The sequence below is a fragment of the Chenopodium quinoa genome, unplaced genomic scaffold, assembly GCF_001683475.1.
Source record: "Chenopodium quinoa cultivar QQ74 unplaced genomic scaffold, ASM168347v1, whole genome shotgun sequence".
In the NCBI taxonomy this organism is placed as follows: Eukaryota; Viridiplantae; Streptophyta; class Magnoliopsida; order Caryophyllales; family Amaranthaceae; genus Chenopodium; species Chenopodium quinoa.
Window position 1 is genome coordinate 368,418 of NW_018743814.1, and position 20,604 is coordinate 389,021.

Here is a 20,604-nt window from a genome sequence, read left to right on the forward strand (position 1 = left end):
TTTTTCCCTCCACTTGAAATTGTCATTCAAGGGAGAGTATATAAACATGCAGACAGTCTTTTAAGTTCAAAATATTCATACAACCCAATACATCAAACCTAACCAAATTACACCATGTTTTCATTACAAAAGTCAACACTAAGCTACCCTTCAATTAGTAATTAATGCAAGGTTAGTAGCAGCATCCTTCTTCTTCAAAGCTAAGTCTGGTTCAGCTTGAGCACTTCAAAAAAAAAAAACAGCAACCCCCACTTCATCACCAATCCTCAAATCTGTAACAACAACAGCTCAAACATTTAAAAGTATGGCAGAATTATTCGACGAGGACTTTTTCAGCATAGATGCATTGTTAAATGATGAAGCAAATATGGAAGACAATCAATCAAGAACAAGTGAAGAAAGTGATGAGATTAATAAAAATCAGATTCATGAAGAACCACAACAGCAACCTAAAAGCAGAAAGCAATTAACTGTTATGCAAAAAAGGGAGATGGTTGATGCTATTCTTTTGAAGTTAGATGGGGAGGATTTTCCACGAGGCTTTCTATCACAAATAGCAATAAATTTTAACATTCACAGATCAACAACACTTAGGCTATTCACAAAAATTAAGAAACAAATGGCTCAAGGGAATGTGATAGATGTCAGAAACAAAAGGCTTGGCAAAACTGGACCAAGACCCACAGAGTACACTGATGAGTTTCTGCAGTCAGTCCCTTTGTACAAAAGGACAACTGAGAGAAGCTATGGAGCTGCTCTGAATATCTCACATGTTACCATTCACAAGTTGAAGAAAAAAGGAAGGCTAAGAACACATACAAGTACAAACCACCCAGCTCTGACATCCAACCACAAAATAGCAAGACTGAAATGGGTTTTAAGTCATTTGCTGCCTGCTGAGCAGAATGGTAATCCAAAGTTTGAAGACATGCAGGAAGTCATACACATAGATGAAAAGTGGTTCTACTTGAACCCCGAAACAAGAAGGTTTTACCTGCTGCCTAATGAACCAAACCCATATAGGTGCCAACAGTCCAGAAGATTCAAGGTTAAAGGAATATTCATGGCAGCCATTAGCAAGCCTATTTTTGACAGCCATGGACATGTGCTACATGATGGAAAGTATGGAATCTTTCCATTTGTGTATGAGAACATTGCAAAGAAAGAAGTAAGAACAGAGAAGCAGGGGCTGTTGAAATTAAGGCAACTCAAAATGTAAACAAGGAGGCAATCAGGGCAATGCTTATCAACAATGTCATTCCAGCAATCAAAGAGAAATGGCCACCACATAAGCCAAAGGACATATGGATTCAGTGGGATAATGCCAGACCCCATCAGATTCCCAAGGATGAGGAATTCATTTCTGCATGTCAGTCAGATGGGTTCAACATTCAGTTCATCTACCAGCCAGCACAATCACCTGACTTGAATGTGCTGGACTTAGGGTTATTCAATGTCATACAGTCCATACAGTACAATACCAATCATTTCCAAAGAACTTGGGGGAACTCATAGATAAGGTGAAAGAGGCTTATGACTTGTTTAATCCAGTGTTAAACAAGTACAGTTGGATAACACTACAATGTTGCATGGAAGATATTCTCAGGCATCTAGGTGGGAATAATTTCACCCCACCACATAAAGGAAAGAAGAGGCTGGAAAGACTTGGCTTGCTGCCAGAACAACTAGAGGTGGAAGCAAATTTGGTTCAACAAGCTGTTGATTATCTCAACACTTTATTCATTTCAACTAGTGAAGGGAATGCAGAGGATGAAGACATGCAAGTTGATGCAGACTGACCACATCTCAGAAACAGAAACAGAGTGACAGTGAGACTGCCACACATAACCCATGAAGAGCATTCAAGTAAATGGTAAAATAGTAGGTTGTCTATTGTGTTTTTGGTTTAACAATTGTTTGACAATCATTGGTTATGTGTATTTTGTTAAACTCTAGGCCATATATTGTGAGGCAGTCTTAGCTAGCTCCTTTTGAACATGTTAAACCTTTTGAACAAGTTAATGATATTAATCATGGTTGTTTTATGTGCATTTGATGAACACATTATGACTGCCACTGTGATACACATACATACACAAAAATAAATCCATCAGAGGGTGTATCTTTATCACATTAATTGCATAACTGGTTCCCTCAACAGCAACTTCCAATTGAAGTAGTTGGAGCTATTCCAAGTTATGAATTTTGTTGAGTCAAATGAGTCCCTTCATCATTTGGATTTTGCACACACACTTATACACACTAAATTAAGGGACTCATATATCAAGTAGGACCACACACCTCATCTTGAAGGGACTCATGAAGGGAAGACATTAATATAGGCTACAGCATTGTTCTCTCTTAACATAGTCATTGAGAACAAAATAGGGACTCCAACAATAAGGGACTGAACTGCAGGAACATCTAATACCTAGTACAATAGGGTACAAATTCATTATATCATCATTCATCATATCACAATTCCCAAAGCCATACACAGTAATGACCAACCTTAAGCCAGGCAGGAAACACCACAACTCACAGCAGAAGTACAACCCAGATATGAACAACAGAAAACCCAGTACCCTCAAATATTTGAATTAAACAATTGAAATTTCAACTAAATCTAATCATCCAATTACCAACTACCAAACAATAACCTAGTAACTGTAGACACCTAAAAATGTCTCCCCGAAACCAAACCCGATGATGAACAACCTTTCACCGCCACTATTGGTCGGGTTTAGTATTTAATCCCAAGAGTGCTTAAAAAATCGTATTTTATTAAATTCATATTTTTGAACAGTCCATGGATTAGTCTTGATGTTTAGTAAAAGCATAGTTTTAATTTTAGCCCAAACTTATTAATTAATTTTTAGCCCAAACCTTTTTTATTTTATTGTTTTATTATTTATTTTTGGCCCAAACCCTTTATTTATTTATATTTAATTATTTTCTTATTTTAGCCCGAATAATAAAAAGTCAGAAAAGGCCCGAAATTATCAATCGGCACTTAAAATGCCGAAGGAAATTAGGGTTAAAAATGTATTTAGACGATAAAACAGACTAGAATTTCCCGCGCCACGGCAGGTACCTACCGTGTCAAAGGAATCCTTCCCGTCTGACGGTGGGATTTCCCATGACACGGGAGGTCTGCCGTGACACAGGACATTCCGTGTCTTTTCCGCGTAAACCCTTAACGTGTTTTTTATCCCGTTTTCTGAAAATTTCCCGCGTCACACCAAAAATGTACCGTGTCATGGGAAAGTGTACCGTCTGACGGTGGAACTTCCCATGTCACGGTACAGTTTGACCGTGTAACGGGATACGTATTTAGGGTTTTTATCATTTTAGGGTTCCGTGTGCTCCCTCAGCACATTTTCCCTATAAATACCCCCTCATTTCTGATGTACGGGACACCGAGTAATTCTCTAATTTTATTCTCCTCTCTTCTATGCTTTAGCTTAAACACTAGCCTACCCTTTTTACTTCAAAATTCCTTCTTCAAGTACTCAAAGGAGTCCATACTTTACTCGTGATTCTATCCTTAAGCCAAGGCGTGAAAGGTAGAATTGTTTGAGGGTTTGGCCCCAAAATCAACTTTACTTTATTTAATTTAATTTAATCATCGTTTTATTATTTCCTTGAAGTTACTAACTCGTTTATTATTTTGTAGTTGCAAACATACAGAATCAAAGTAAGGATCATGCTCCTTTTATTTTTATTATTTTTCTAACGATTTTATGTTGTTGGAATTGTGATTAATTTGGTTTTAATATTAATGTTGTTCTACTATTTTTATTATGATCACCATATTGCATGTTTAAAGGGAATATGTAATTGAAAATCACGCCTAATAAGATAATTTGGACAACCGGTTTAGGTTCCTTTTAATCTTGTTATTTAATTCAAGTGATCATGATATTTTAGAATTATGAGTTGCATTAATATTAAACCAATTTAGCTTAATAATAGTTTGGAGCAAATTGAATATTTTGTTTGTATGCCTTTGAGATCGCAGGAATCACTTTTCACTATAAGAATCGAGTAGAGCCAATACGGGCGAATGTGACTCCATGACTCACTTCGTACCATCATCCCCGATCCTCCTTTCGTGGTTCCGAACCATATGGAGTTAGTAATCTCATGGATTATGAATGGGGTGTAACCTTCACGGGCCAATCGTTGTTTCCTTCGTTGTCCCTTATTCGTGGTTGGCTTTTATGATCCGTGAACGGTTTACAAGTTCCTTAAAAACTTGTTGGCGGCTCCCTATTTTCCTTGTCCCTAATCGTATTATGTCAATTCCTAATTCCTATGAGTGCCAAGCGTATTCACAACATGCTTTTAACGTAGGCGCACTTCAAACGACGCCTACAGTAACCATTAGTTCATATTCCCTCAAATATAGCAAATGGAGTATAAACATAAGACTACAAAGTATGCCCTGAATATAGCAACCACATATCAAACATAAGGCAACAAATGTCCCACACTCAGATTTTATCAATTGTAGACATAAGTTATCATAAACAGCCAACAAATTCCAAACAAAAGCCAACAAATAATCCAACATTAGGTTGAATATCCAACATTAGGTTGATTATAGGGTACAAATAATCCAACATTAGGTTGAATATCCAACATTAGGCTCAAATCACCAATGTAATTACAGTTACCAACAAAGTCAGCCAAACCCTAACACATACAGTGTAAACAATACATCCACCAAGCAAATCAGGGACTCAAAGTAATCAAACAAAGTTAATTGCACCATGTAAAGGTCACAAATAATCACATGTAGCCCACAATTACACAACAATAAACCACAAATCATGAAGAAATTGCAGCATTTAATAACAACAAGAATAATTATTCAACCCTAGACATGAATTACAAACATCAACCAACAATTGTCACCAATAAGGCAGATATGACAACATTGAAATAGATCCACAACTAAACAGTATTAAGTAGCAATTAATTTTAACAATGAAGGGTAAGAAAAGTGTTACGCTGCTGCATTAGTTCGAGCCGAAGTTGGGAGGGTTGTTGTCCTCCCCAAAATCACCTTCGTCGACCCCAAAAGAAGCCAGAACTCCTAATTTTCTTGCCGGAAAGAACAAGATCGGTCTTCTCAGGGACAATTTCCTTACCTCCAGCCTCCTTTTCAAGGGACTCGGAACGATTAGCTGCAATAGGGGACTCAGCATCTTCATCCTTCACAACAGGTACAATAGTACCTTTTTCAGTGGGTAACTTAGCTTTGTTGCCCAGATCTGCCAGATTCGAACCCTCACTGTCATCATCGGAACCTACACTAGGTGAAAAAAGGGCTTTGGCAGTGGTTCAAACCCGGTCTAAGGCACCGGTTTGAACCGCTGCCTATGTGGGGTGTGCCAAAAACCCACTTTTTGGCACCGGTTCAAAACCGGTGCCATAGGGTCAATTAGGCACCGGTTAACCGGTGCTATATGCCCAATAAGGCACCGGTTAACCAGTGCCTTTAACTGCTCTCCCGCCAATTTTTTTTTTGGTGGTAGCTATTTTAGGCACCGGTTGGTGCCTAACCGGTGCCTATTCACTAAATTTTTTTTTTTCCAATCTTCGTGCAATAATATTTAAAAAAAAAACCTGTTTCCAGCAATAATAATAACTTGTAATTCCAGCAATTATATTAAATATAATAATTAATAATATTATTATTATAATAACTAATAATAATAATATTATTAATTATTACAATAAGATACAAAAATAATATTAAAAATAAGAATTCAATTATATATATAGATATAAATAATCCCAAACGCAATACAAAAAAAAGTTGCTTACATATACAAATAATAGTAAGTAAATATATAATGAATAATAAGTTGTATAGTTCAAACGTTAACATAAATAATTTACAATTACAATGCCATTTACATGTTGAAGGTGATAAAAGACGCCAACATGTCACGAACTTCATTAAGCTCCTTGATTTTCAACGCACCATCCTTTTGGACCTTGCAAAACTTGAAATACAAAAACATTATGTTAAAATTAATTAATTAGGCAAAACAATATGTATTTTATCAAATATTACCTATATGACTTCTATGTAGCCCATTTCCTACATTACTTATCAAATGAACTATTTCTTTCTCATAACATGTCAATGTTGGGTAGTTGTATGTGTGTAAGCCCTAAAATTGTATAGGAGAGCATTTTATTAAGGTTTATGACACTTTTTACTCAAAATGGCCCGAATATGGCCTATATGACTTTACTTTGCCCATTTCCTACATTTCTTATTAAATGAACTTAATTTATCTCATAACATGTCAATGTTATCTAGTTATAGGTGTATAAGGAAAGAAATCACATCAAAAGAGCATATTAACACAAAATGGCCCTAATATGGCCCATATGACTTCTATTCAGCCCATTTTCTACCTTTCTTGTGAAATGGCCTTTTTATTTCTCATAACATGTCATTGTTGGGTAATATTAGGTGTCTAAGGCTAGAAATCACATCAATATAGTATTTCAATAAGTTTAACAACGCATTTTACTCAACATGACCCAAATATGGCCTATATGACTTCTATGTAGCCCATTTTCTACATTACTTATCAAATGAACTATTTCTTTCTCATAACATGTCAATTTTGGGTAGTTGAATGTTTGTAAGCCCTAAAATTGTATAGGAGAGCATTTTATCAAGGTTTATGACGCTTTTTACTCAAAATGGCCCTAATATGGCCTATATGACTTTACTTTGCCCATTTCCTACATTTCTTATTAAATGAACTTAATTTATCTCATAACATGTCAATGTTATCTAGTTATAGGTGTATAAGGAAAGAAATCACATCAAAAGAGCATATTAACACAAAATGGCCCTAATATGGCCCATATGACTTCTATTCAGCCCATTTTCTACCTTTCTTGTGAAATGGCCTTTTTATTTCTCATAACATGTCATTGTTGGGTAATATTAGGTGTCTAAGGCTAGAAATCACATCAATATAGTATTTCAATAAGTTTAACAACGCATTTTACTCAACATGACCCAAATATGGCCTATATGACTTCTATGTAGCCCATTTTCTACATTACTTATCAAATGAACTATTTCTTTCTCATAACATGTCAATGTTGGGTAGTTGTATGTGTGTAAGCCCTAAAATTGTATAGGAGAGCATTTTATTAAGGTTTATGACGCTTTTTACTCAAAATGGCCCGAAATTGGCCTATATGACTTTACTTTGTCCATTTCCTACATTTCTTATTAAATGAACTTTATTTATCTCATAACATGTCAATATTATCTAGTCATAGGTGTATAAGGAAAGAAATCACATCAAAAGAGCATATTAACACAAAATGTCCCAAATATGGCCCATGTGACTTCTATTCAGCCCATTTTCTACCTTTCTTGTGAAATGGCCTTTTTGTTTCTCATAACATGCCATTGTTGGGTAATATTAGGTGTCTAAGGCTAGAAATCACATTAATATAGCATTTCAATAAGTTTTAGGACTTACCTCGCTGTTGAGTGTCCGTACAATGAGTCACAATGTCAAGCATGAATCTCATCACATACAAAGCACAATCAAGTCCATTCTCTTGTTGTGCGTACTAGCATATGACAAACAAATCACATTAGTGAAACATGCAAAGGAAATGAGCAAATATTTACTAACATAGATTTTCAAGATAATCACAATATCATGTAAATTACCAACCGTGACTTCCATGTTGGACCCTTTGGAGCACGACAATGTAGCTTCTTCATAACACTGTAGTAAAAAAAAGTACATTCAAATTTGATTAGTCGTATGATTACTAAATTAGTTATTATTAGCAATAATCATCACTAGGTTGCTATATATATATTTACTTTTGCAATATAGACTTCACGAGCCACTTCTCCGATGATCGAGCTGAATCAAGGTGATAAATTGTGTTAGTGGAATTACAAATCACCATGAGGCTCCAATGCTCCCTACATAAGTTCACAATAGACAAGCAAATTAATATTTAGGAGTCAACATATAATGAGGCCAAATCGATTGAATTTGACATGGTTAGACTTACTCTCTATAACATGGGGCGAGTATGAACTTGTCTCCCGCACGCGCTGATTCCCTGATACTCTGTTCAACATAGTACAACACGTCATGGGGGTTGCCTATGATTCTAGTAGTGGATAACTGCTCGGGGCATAACCACCCAACTTTACAAGGAGAATCAGTGTCAGTTAAGTGCTCCTGTAGTGCTCTGCGTGCATGAACATTGAATAATTAATCAGATGTAGGATAATCACCATCAATTTGAATAACTTGAAAAAAGTATAGATTATGTGGGCATTGAAGTACCTCATGAATGTTTGAATGAGGGAAATGTTAAGCTTTGCACCACGTAGAAATTCCTTCACATCTTCTTTGCTGATCCATGCAACTGCATCCTCATCATAGTGGAACATTGCCTTAGGAAGTGAAACTTCCATGGGATCGACCAAATGACAAGCACGGTTGTGAAGAAAGGTCATGTCAGCAGAGAGCGATTGAAGAACAATGTCTTCAACAAGTGGAGTAGGTAGCATGGGTGAACCTTTCGAAGAGTGCTACTTCGACGCTTGTTCACTCTTGGACCGTTGTTCACTTCGCTTCTTCTTAGGTTGATCAATTCTTTTAGGCTTCTCCATCCTCTTTCTCTTTGAAGTTTTTCTTCCATTCGAAATCTGAAATAGTTTGAGAAAGAATAAGTTTATAAGTTGAGAAATGAAGAAAATGGCTTTATTTTGATGAAATGGGCCCAAAAAAATTAGAACTTTGCTTCTTTTATGCAATTTCAACTCACAATCACTTCTACATATGTAATTATGATATGATTTAAGAATTTATAAGTTTATTAGTTGAGAAATGAAGAAAATAGGCAAGTGAGTAGCCATTTCGGCTCAAAATGGCTTTATTTTGATGAATTGGACGCAAAACCTTAGAACTTGGCGATTTTTATGTAATTTCAAATGACAACCACTTATAAATATGTGATTATGAGTTGTTTTGAGATTCAAGGAGTTTATAAGTTGAGAACTGAAGAAAATAGGCAAGTGAGTAGCCATTTCGGCTCGAAATGGCTTTATTTTGATGAAATGCGCCAAAAAAAATTAGAACTTTGCTTCTTTTATGCAATTTCAACTCACAATCACTTATAGATATGTAATTATGATATGTTTTGAGAATGTATAAGTTTATTAGTTGAGAAATGAAGAAAATAGGCAAGTGAGTAGCCATTTCGGCTCAAAATGGCTTTTTTTTATGAATTGGACCCAAAACCTTAGAACTTGGCGATTTTTATGTAATTTCAAATGAAAACCACTTATAAATATGTGATTATGAGTTGTTTTGAGATGCAAGGAGTTTATAAGTTGAGAAATGAAGAAAATAGGCAAGTGAGTAGCCATTTCGGCTCGAAATGGCTTTATTTTGATGAAATGCGCCAAAAAAATTAGAACTTTGCTTCTTTTATGCAATTTCAAATCAAAATCACTTATAAATATGTAATTATGATATGGTTTGAGAATGTATAAGTTTATTAGTTGAGAAATGAAGAAAATAGGCAAGTGAGTAGCCATTTCGGCTCAAAATGGCTTTATTTTGATGAATTGAACGCAAAACCTTATAACTTGGCGATTTTTATGTAATTTCAAATGACAACCACTTATAAATATGTGATTATGAGTTGTTTTGAGATGCAAGGAGTTTATAAATTGAGAAATGAAGAAAATAGGCAAGTGAGTAGCCATTTCGGCTCGAAATGGCTTTATTTTGATAAAATTGCTCAAATTTTTTTAAAAAAAAATATGCAAGTTCTGCCAAACGAGAACACTCGAGGGAGCCGCCCCCGCTTCCGGAACAGCGAAGGCAGCCCGCGCCGAGGCCACAGCAGCCCCGGCAGCCGCCTGCCAAGCCTGTAGCAGCCACGGTAGGTGGCTGCCATGTCTGCTGCAGCATTGGCAGCAGCCTGCCTAGGCTGCTGCAGCCCAGACATTCAATTCACCAACTAACTCGTTGCGTACTTGTTCCTTAATTGATGCCACCTTGGCATCCAACTCCCCCGGTGAGTTAACACTGGCTCGAGATCTACCCGATTTTGTGTATTCGGGACCCATCACCTTTTCCCATCCAAGCAATGACCCTCCCGAACCTACTACTCGTCCTGGATAGTATGGCCTTCCCAAATCCATGGTGAAAGGGTCATTCTCCACACTTGGTTCAAATTTGCCCTCCACCATCTCTTGAGTGTGCTCAAGCTACAGCATATGGAAAAATGAGGTCAGTTTAACAGTTAATGGTTTGTACAGTGATTTAGATGCAAAAGTGACTTAAATTCAACAATTCATAGGTAACTTACAAGCTTATCTGCCAGTTTTTTGGCTTCCGGACCCTTGATGACCCATTTTCCGGTTTCCTTATCAAACGTATGGAGAGAACAAAAGAAATCACCGGCACGACTCACCAATGTAGTGATCGTGGAACTAGAGGGTTCCTTCGATGCCACTAGAAGCGATTTAGGGTATAAACCCGAACCGACCCACTCAGGTCTCTTTTCACCAAAAGTCTTAGGACCCAACGATGGACGTATTCCTTCTTTTCTGCATTCTTTTTATTTTGCTCTCGAAGTTCCTACAAAACTAAAAATGTTAGTATCATTGCTACAAAAAGTGTCAAGCTATTATTCAATTGAGATCAGATTTACACAAACTTACAATGGCTTTCTTTTGAGTCTTCATTCTAACGAACTCTTCCCAATCATCTTTTGACACGGTCGGCCATATTTGCCACGGGAGACGGTCATCCTCATCTGCATTCTTCTTCTTTGATTTCTTCTTATTCTTGTAGATCCACCCATTAGTCAAATTGGTCTTAAAGCCTCTGAATCTTTCCGCTAATAAAGATTCAAACACCCTTCTCTTCTCGGGATCATTAGGAATAGAAAACAACCTCTGCAAGCACAAATTAAAACCGATTATTAGTTTCTATTTAGTAACAACCATAAGATTATGTATCTTAAATTGTCTAAATGTGCCAAAAACACACTTACCCTTGTAGCATCCCAAAATGTTTGAATCAAACCCGGAGGTACTTGCCGCATTACAAGTGTAATGGGGATTTTCCGCGAACATATGCCAACTTGATTAGCATATTGTCGACGCCATTTGGGCCCGAGTTGGTCGTTGTTGTCATACTCCAAGACCATGGGACCGTTCGATTTCTTAAAGCTTCTCGTCGGACCCCTTCTTTTTCTTTGAGCCGATGCCTTTTCCCCCCTCCACCACCTGTGTTGTTTTCATCTTGTCCTTGGCCATGACTTTCAGGAGTCGGGTTCTCACCAACAATCTCACGTGTTGTATTTACAATAGGCGGTGTACGTTCAGCTGAAATTTCAAAATCGTCAAGCCTACGCTCGAACTCATCTTGAGTCTGATCCTTTGGCTCACCCAAGTCATCCTCCTTATTCACATCATAAGGCTCATCATCATCGTCCTCGTCCTCATCTTCGTACTCGTCCTCATACTCATCATCGTCAATGTCCTCTACACAATGAGGACCGTACTCGTCTGCCATGAGATATAAGCGCCTGTCAAAGCAATCATAAAACAATATTAGTGTATAGTAAAGTATATGCATGATATTTATTATGGTTAAGTAGAAGCTATTTAAGCCATTTTCACCTACTTATTATGGTCCTATAACCTTGTATATGCATGATAATGAGTACAAAATGGCAATTTCAAACTACAAACATGTTAAATATAATAAATATAGGTTGTTAGAATGAATAAATGTTAGTTCATACACAAAACAAAGGAGTTGGGTTAAGTAGAAGCTATTTAAGCCATTTTCACCTACTTATGGTCCTATAACCTTGTATATGCATGATAATGAGTACACTTAGGCAATTTCAAACTAAAAACATGTTAAATATATTGAATATAGGTTGTTAGAATGAATAAATGTTAGTTCATACACAAAACAAAAGAATTGGGTTAAGTAGAAGCTATTTAAGCCATTTTCACCTACTTATGGTCCTATAACCTTGTATATGCATGATAATGAGTACACTTAGGCAATTTTAAACTACAAATATGTCATTTTCGCCTACTTACGCTCCTATATACATGATAACTAAACTATATTTGCTATGAAACCATTACTAACTTTTAATCAAACTACCTCAATCTGAAGTTCCTTCGTTGTGGTCTGATCGCATATAACCTGCTTCGTTGTCTATGTCATTTAGTACAACAGGTCTAGGAACAGTGAAAGGTACTGAATCATCAAACGCATCATATTGTTCCTCATCCTCAACATCTCCAATGCCTAGGATTCTTCTTTTGCCAGCTAGCACTATAGACCATTTTGAATCCATTGGGTCAGTTACGTAGAACACTTGCTTAGCTTGAGATGCAAGGATAAATGGTTCCGCACTATCATTCAAGTGGCCAAGATCTACAAGAGTAAAGTCCTCATATTTGACGTTACGCCTGATATTATCAACCCACTTACACTTGAAAAGAGCAACCGTGAAGTCACAATAATCAAGCTCCCATACTTCTTGAATTCGACCATAGTATGACAACTTTGCATCGACGGGTGATTTATCCTTAGAACTTGAAAACTCCCTTGACGATGCCACAAGAGTTACACCACTATTTTGGGTAGAAGAAGATTTCAAATCACGACCCTCGGTCCAAAAAGTGTACCCATTGATGTCATATCCCTCAAATGAACGGACATCATCCCTAGGACCGTACGCAAGCCACCGTACTGTATCGGTCACATTAGTATCATTCAATCCACTCATTACTCGATCACGAAACCAATCAACAAACCTCTTATTATGCAACTGCATAAGTGCCCTTTCACCTTTGGATGGAAATTCGTCACGCAAACTAGCCATGTGCTCGTCTAAATATGGGTGCACATCTGAAACATGGTGCAACACATAAAGGTGTGCTTGTAAGAACTGATCTCGGTCTGGTGACATTCGTTTCGACCCAATTGTGCCATGACCATCAAGTCTACCTTCATGTCGAGAAGTAGGAAGACCAATAGGTTGAGCAAGGGCTATGTAGTCTGCCACAAAGTTACCTATCTCCTCACCCACGGTCCCTTGCATCATACTTCCTTCAAGGTGAGCCCGGTTCTGTACTTTATCTTGTAATGTACCCATGTGTATTTCAAAAGGGTAGCACCACCTCATGAACACTGGACCGCACAACTTAATCTCACGCACCAAATGAAGAACCAGATGAACCATTATGTCAAAAAATGAGGGTGAGGAATACATCTCAAATTTGCACAAAGTCACAACCACATCTGCTTGCAAAGCATCTAGTGTACAAGGATCAAGAACTTTGCTACAAATTGTATTGAAAAACGAACAAAGGCTTGTAATCTCTTCCCTCACGTGTTTCAGTAGAATACCACAGATTGCAATCGGTAGGAATACTTGCATCATAATGTGACAATCATGGGATTTCATACTTGTCAGCTTCAATTCTCCATTTAAGGTTACAAATCTTTTCATGTTAGATGAGTACCCTGATGGAACCTTAATGCCGTACAGACATGCACAAAACATACGTTTCTCTACCCTTGACAATTTATAGCAAACCGGGGGTAAATAATTCTTTTCATCCTTCCCTTTACCCTTAACTTTCTTCTTTGACGCATCTTTGGCCTTTCCCTTTCCCTTGCTCTTCTCCTTCCCTTTTTTCGAAACATTTTCATCTTCTATTCTCGGCTCATTCCCCTTTCTAACCTTTTCTTGAGGCCACAATTCTGGATGAATCCCCATCTCTTTCAAATCTAACCGTGCACCCTTTCTGTCCTTTGTTTTGCCTGGGATATTCATAAGCATCCCCAAAATAGCATCACACACATTCTTCTCTATATGCATCACATCAAGACAATGCCTAACGTCATGTTCTCTCCAGTACGGAAGCTTCCAAAAGATTGATTCTTTCTTAAACAGAGCAGCTGAGACCACAGTTTTTTCTTATTTTCCAAACACCGTTCGTATCCCTTACACCCGAGCACTAATCTCAGCACCAGTCAATGGTCTAGGCGCAGTATCCTCTTCCACGGTTCCATCGAAAGCCTTTTTCTGCCTACGGTACGGGTGATCACGCCTAAGGAACCTTCGAGTCCGTACGTAGACATCTTTGTGAGAATGAGTCAGGTATACGCTTGATGTGTCAACAATACATATGGGGCATGCTTTTTTCCCTTTGACCTTGTACCCACACAAGTTGCCATATGCAGGGAAGTCATTCATGGTCCACATAAGGGATGCACGCAATGTGAACATCTCGTTCTGAGGAGCATCGAAAACGGAAACCCCTTCGTCCCACATCTTTCTCAAGTCGTCAATAAGCGGCGCAAGGTAAACATCTATGTCGTTTCCAGGTTGCTTAGGACCAGTTATTAGCAATGAAAGCATTACATACTTACGTTTCATGCACAGCCAAGGAGGCAAATTATAAATCACTAAAAGTACCGGCCATGTGCTGTGTTGGGTACTAAGAGTGCCAAATGGATTCATCCCGTCCGTGCACAACCCAAGCCTTAAATTTCTGACTTCATTACCAAATTCCTCAAACTTCAAATCAATGTTCTTCCACTGTGGAGAGTCAGCTGGATGCTTCAACATTCTGTTTTTCTTTCTTCCCTCTGCATGCCACCTTAAGTTTTTAGCGTCTTTTGGTATTGAGAACAGACGCTTAAACCTTGGAATAATGGGAAGATACCACAACACCTTAGCAAGAGGTCCCTTCGTGCCAGGATTACAACTCATGCGCTTGTACCGCGACCGCTTGCATCGTGGACACTCCTGCAGTTGTTCATACTCATTTTGATACAAAATACAGTCATTAGGACATGCATGTATCTTCTTATACTCCAAATCAAAGGGACACATGAGCTTCTTTGCGTAATAGTAAGACTTAGGAATTTCATTCCCATCAGGCAACATATCACTTAATGCAGTCAACAAAGAAGTAAAACTGATGTCCGTTCACCCATGCTTCGACTTAATGTTGAAAAGTGTTAGCACGGCCGATAGTTTGGAGTATTTTTTGCACCCGGGATACAAAGGCTTTTTGGAAGCCTCCGATAATAACTAAAACACTTCACCTTCAACACCATGAAACATCTCATCCACTTGTTCATCCTCGACCTCATCCGCCTGATCATCATCGGCTCCATCCTCACCATTATCAACAATATACTCATCATTCTCGTATTCCTCGTCCACATGAATCTCATTGCTTCTAACACGCACATCATTTCGATCAAGATCCCCACTGCACCCTCCACTTTCTCCGTGCCAAATCCACACATGGTATAATTTCCTAAACCCACGACATAATACATGATCTCTAATGATTTCAACACTATCGACCACATTCACATTATTACAATCAACACAAGGACAATAAAGGCCTTTGCCACCCAGTTTGCGTTGATAAGCTAAAGCCCTCTCGCAAACTCTTGAACCCCATTCCAAAATTCCAATGTATCGCGTCTACCATACATCCAACCACGATCCTTCTCCATTTAGTAAATTGTCTCTACACATATATAGCAATATATAATTTATAATGTGTAAGTGCTACATATTTTATGTAAATCAAATTCAAGTACAAAACTTGAATATACCATTCATATAGTGAAAAAATGCATGTTTCCAAAGGGTCCTTATCACTCCAACCTAACCCATCCTTGAATGTCTACTCTCACTAGTGAATGTATGTCAACTTTCCAATTTTAAGGAAAATCCGGCAGCATTTCCCCCTAGTTCTCCAAGTACACGATGTAGATAATTAATTACCCACATATGTACCCAGAGAACATAGTGAGGAAATGGTAAGCCAAGATGTTCCTTAAAATCGAAAAGAAAACATACATTCACCACCTAAGTGAGAGTACACATTCAAGAACAGTCCCAACCGGGGACTATTCAAGACTTTCTCCTAATGAGAAAGCCTTGAACGGGTATCTAGGCATATGATGATGCAAGTATTCTATATATTGTTGTATTTATTTGCAATTAAACAATACACAAGTTGCAATTTCATGAATAAACTTTTATTAAATGGATAAATAGAAAGAAATATAGCTAAGTAAAGTTTATAAGTCATACCAATATAGCAACTACCCACTTGAGCTCAATATGTAGTCCTCAAGCTAATTAAACTCGTGCTTCAATTCACAAATCTGTTAAAAAAAAACAATAAACAAAAATTAGGTTAAATATAAGGTATGTACTATTTCTTTCTCATAACATGTCAATTCACTAATTTATTTATAAGCTAAAACACATCATTCATTGAACTAACAATTGCTAAACTAACAAGGTTACTAATCTCTAATTTTTTCAAAATTACCCATCAAAACAACTTAAAAGTAACCATTCACCCATTCCAAAATTCATCTACTTTAGTAACAAGCAAGGTTACTAATCTCAAATTAATTCAAATATACCCATCAAAACAACTTAATATTAATCATTTAAACATTTCAAAATTCAACTAATTTAATAACAAAGTTAACTAATCTCTAACTTATTCAAAATAATAATCCATCAAAATAACTTCAAATTAACCATTAAAAGTAAAATACCAAATTTCACCTATTTAAGTACCAAGGTTAATATATTTTCTATAATTATTTCAAAATTATCCACCAAAACACATTAAATTAACCATTAAAACATAATAAAATCCAACTAATTGAGTAACAAGGTTACTAATCTCTAATATTTTCACAATTTCCCAATTATATTCAAACCTAAAATTGAGAAAAATTATATTCAAACCTAAATTTTAATTTACTAACAATGGTTCAAAATGCAAAACAAATTAATATATATAATTATATAATTGGAAAATAATGTAAAAAAAAATTAAAAATAAACCTTTAGACAAAATAGGCAGCAGCTAGGAGGAGACTCAGGGCAGTCACGGCAAATGGAGGAGGACCCTCAGGCCGGTGGCGCGGCTCGGTGGTGGAGGATCCTCAGGGGGGTGGCGTAGCTAGGTGGTGGAGGAGACAATTAGGGCAGCAGCTAGGAGGAGACTCAGGGCAGTCACGGCAAATGGAGGAGGACCCTCAGGCCGGTGGCGCGGCTCGGTGGTGGAGGAGCCTCAGGGGGGTGGCGCGGCTAGGTGGTGGAGCAACCTCGGGGCGGTCGAAGGAGTTTTCGAACTATGCAACAACTTAATTTGAAAGAGAAAGAAAGGGAAAACAGAGAGAGGAAGGATTGAAGGTGGTTTTCGAAACCTCTGGTGGCCGCCGGTGAAGGTGACGGCTGTGGTGGAGGGAGAGAGAGGAAGGAAAAGGCCGTTGTTCGCCCAGCTCTAATGAAACAGTGAGGAAGGAATGAATGAAAGAGAAAGAGAGGAAGGAGAAGAGAAAAGCCGCGAATTTTTTTTTTTTTTGAATTGGGACCGGTTCAATTGGCATCGGTTCAAACCGGTGCCTTTTTAATTTTAGGCACCGGTTCAGGCCAAACCGGTGCCTTTTCTCTTGTCCTAAAATCCTGCCCATTTCCAGACCGGTTTTGGCCACCGGTTTGACCTGAACCGGTGCCATATAGGTAGGGATGTCAATGGGGCGGGGCGGGGCGGGGCGGATGTTGGCCTTCCCATCCCCATCCCCACCTAATATTTTCATCCCCATCCCCATCCCCATCCCCATCCCCGTGGCGGGTCCAATTTTCATCCCCATCCCCGCCCCACCGGGTACAACTCCAAAACCATCCCCGCCCCACCCCCCACTTGGATATCCATCCCCACCAAAAACCCGCCTAATCCCCACCCAAGATCCACCTAATATCCGTATATCAAATACACAATCTTACATAATTAATACGAATTATAAAATAAAACATTATATACACATTTTTGTGTTATAATATAAATGTCGTACAAAGTGTTTGGGGTAAAAATACCCTAAACACGTGGCCCAATGGCCTAGTGACACGTGGCATCCAGCCGTTGGTCAGCAGGGCTCCAATCCTCTGCTGACACGTGTCCTCTAAACCCTAAAAGGGAAACCATCCCTTCCCCACTATAAATAGTGGAAGGACCCTCATTAATGGGGGGGGGGGACATCTATTGCTTACATTGAATACTCCTCATAAAGACAAACACCTACCCCGAGCAATATTAATTGCGGAATTCTCCCATTACGCGAGAAGTAACTTCAACATTACGTGCATTCTACCTCCCGTATCTTTACTAACTTGATCGTCGGAGGCGGAGCTCCTACCCCCAGGAGTCTTCGTGATTTTGCAGGCACAGGCGTCGAAGGGCATTCTTGGAATTGTAACTCTCCCGCAGGACACATCAAAAAACCCCGAAACATTTGGCGCCGTCTGTGGGGAGAGTACTTCTAAGATGACTTCTGATACTGTGTCACCAAATCAGGGCAAACGGCCTGTGGTCGAGCCTGAGGTCCAGACGGACCATGAAAGTGGAGACGAAATTGAAACATATGTGGCCCCGGATGGGTCTTTCAGAACGAAGCACCCTCGTGCTAAAGATAGAAGAGAACGGGAAATCAGCCAAGCTGCTCCCAGCAACCCAGCCGGGCAACCGGCTGGAATTGCCCAGACGGTGGAGGGCTCAGCTCCCGTTACAAGAAACGAACTCATGTCTTTCATGAATAGTTTCAAGGGTGAGATCAAGAGCCTCATCCGGTCAGCTACTCCAAAGAAGGGTCAGCCGGCCAAGAAGCCTTCTGGAAAGAAGGCGGTCAAAGAACGAGTTCCTACCCCTCATCCCAAGCCAAAGGAGGGGGAGGGCTTAAGGTTTGATCCAAGCAGACTCCGTTTTCCTCAAGGGGAGCTGCGAAAGGCCATCCGGCACGTACAGCCGGATGGCTCCAAGAAAACATTCTCAGACGCCCGCACATTTCTCCAAGAGAAGCGAGGTCAGGCGTCTGCGTCGGCCTCAACGTCGACCTTCCCGGACAGTTTCCATGACGTCTCACACAGGCGTACGGGAACGAACCCTGGGAGCCAGACGGGCGAAGCTTCTGCCCGGTCTGGACCCAAAGTGATCCAGCCTGGCTTATTCGGCACACCGAATGGGTTGGGTGGATCCCCTTTTATGTCACCGGGTCTTTTCGGTGGGCAAGCGCAGCAGCCGTACCAACCCACGGACTGGCAGCTGCGCCTGCTAAATTTGGGGGAACAGCCAACGGCGTTCTCACCCGAGATAACCCAGGCGGCACAGCCGCCTATGATCAAGAATGTTTTGGTGGGGGCCTATGACGGCACCACCAACCCAGAAGACCATCTAATGGCCTACTCTAACCTCATGTACCTTCAGGGGTTAGAGGATGCCGTCTGGTGTCGATGCTTCCCGGCTACCCTCAAGGGCATAGCCCAGCGGTGGTTTGGTAACCTACCAGCCGGTTGCATCAACAGCTTTCGAACTTTGGCGTACTTGTTTACGTCAAATTTCTCAATGAATATTCCTGCCAAAAAGACTAGCCTCGACCTAGGGGCAATACAGCAGGGCGACCGGGAGGGCCTCCGGTCATACGTCAGACGGTTCAATCTGATGAAAATTCAGATTCCAGGACTATCAGACAAAGTGGCCTATACAGACTTCTTTCGAGGTCTGAAGGATGGGTCGACCTTTAAGTTTGACCTCGTCCGGAAGAGGGTTGCTACCCTCCAAGAGGCGTTAATTGAAGCTAAAGCCTATATACAGGCGACGGAGCTTTGTGCTGTCAAGCAGCCGTCAGATTCTAAAAAGTCTGACAAAAAAGAGAGCCGGCAACAGCATCAGCCGGCAAGAAAGGAAGAAAAGAGAAAAGGGGTCTGGGCAGCTGACCGATCAGGACAGCCGGCCCAGAAGATCAGGCGGAAGTCAGAACCGTATGTCCCCAAATACGAGTTCACAAAAGATTGCTCCACCATCCTCCTGGAAATCAAAGACCGGATGTCTCTCGACAAACCGGCTGAAATGAAAAGCCCCGTGAATAAACGGGACAAGAGCAAGTATTGCCAATACCACGAGGATGTTGGCCACGACACCAATGGCTGCTATAGCCTCAGGCGGCTATTGGACCGTCTGGCAGATGAGGGGGCCCTAAAATACTACCTACCCAAGGCTAAGGCTAATACCCAGGTCAAGAAAGGGCAGGCGGCAAAAACCGGCCCAGTAAACTCCGAGACGGATGAAGAGACCATCTTCACCATAGCAGGCGGTTTTGCCGGAGGGGGTCCCACCATCCGGGGCACCAAAGACAACATCAGGAAGCTGGTCAACTCAGTGGATGAGGGCCAGGCGTCGAAAGACATCTTCCCTGAGGTCCTTATTTCTGAAAAGGACCGGGGCAAGGTCAGGCGGCCTCATGATGACCCCATCGTCATCGAATGCAAGGTTGCCAACCAGAAGGTTGGCCGGATCCTAATAGACACCGGGAGCTCGTCTGACCTAATTAGTTATCAGTGCTTGACCAAGCTCAAGTACACATCCGGTAACATGCACCAGGCTCCTCACCCACTAGTCGGTTTTGGGGGTGGAGTAGT

The 20,604-nt window shown here is 39.8% G+C and overlaps 2 protein-coding genes across 2 annotated transcripts; one reads left to right on the forward strand and one right to left on the reverse strand.

Moving 5' to 3' along the window:
* Positions 1 to 304: 304 nt before the first annotated feature.
* Positions 305 to 1,219, forward strand: LOC110685465. Its single transcript, XM_021861991.1, has one exon. The coding sequence runs from the start codon at positions 305 to 307 to the stop codon at positions 1,217 to 1,219; it is 915 nt and encodes a 304-aa protein (XP_021717683.1).
* Positions 1,220 to 11,144: 9,925 nt separating this feature from the next.
* On the reverse strand, positions 11,145 to 11,618 carry LOC110685466 (histone chaperone ASF1-like). The gene has a single exon (XM_021861992.1). The coding sequence runs from the start codon at positions 11,616 to 11,618 to the stop codon at positions 11,145 to 11,147; it is 474 nt and encodes a 157-aa protein (XP_021717684.1).
* Between the last annotated feature and the right edge of the window lie 8,986 nt (positions 11,619 to 20,604).

Coding starts and splice junctions, on each gene's coding strand:
- LOC110685465 (XM_021861991.1), top strand. CDS start 305: ATGGCAGAATTATTCGACGAGGACTTTTTCAGCATAGATGCATTGTTA.
- LOC110685466 (XM_021861992.1), bottom strand. CDS start 11,618: ATGGCAGACGAGTACGGTCCTCATTGTGTAGAGGACATTGACGATGAT.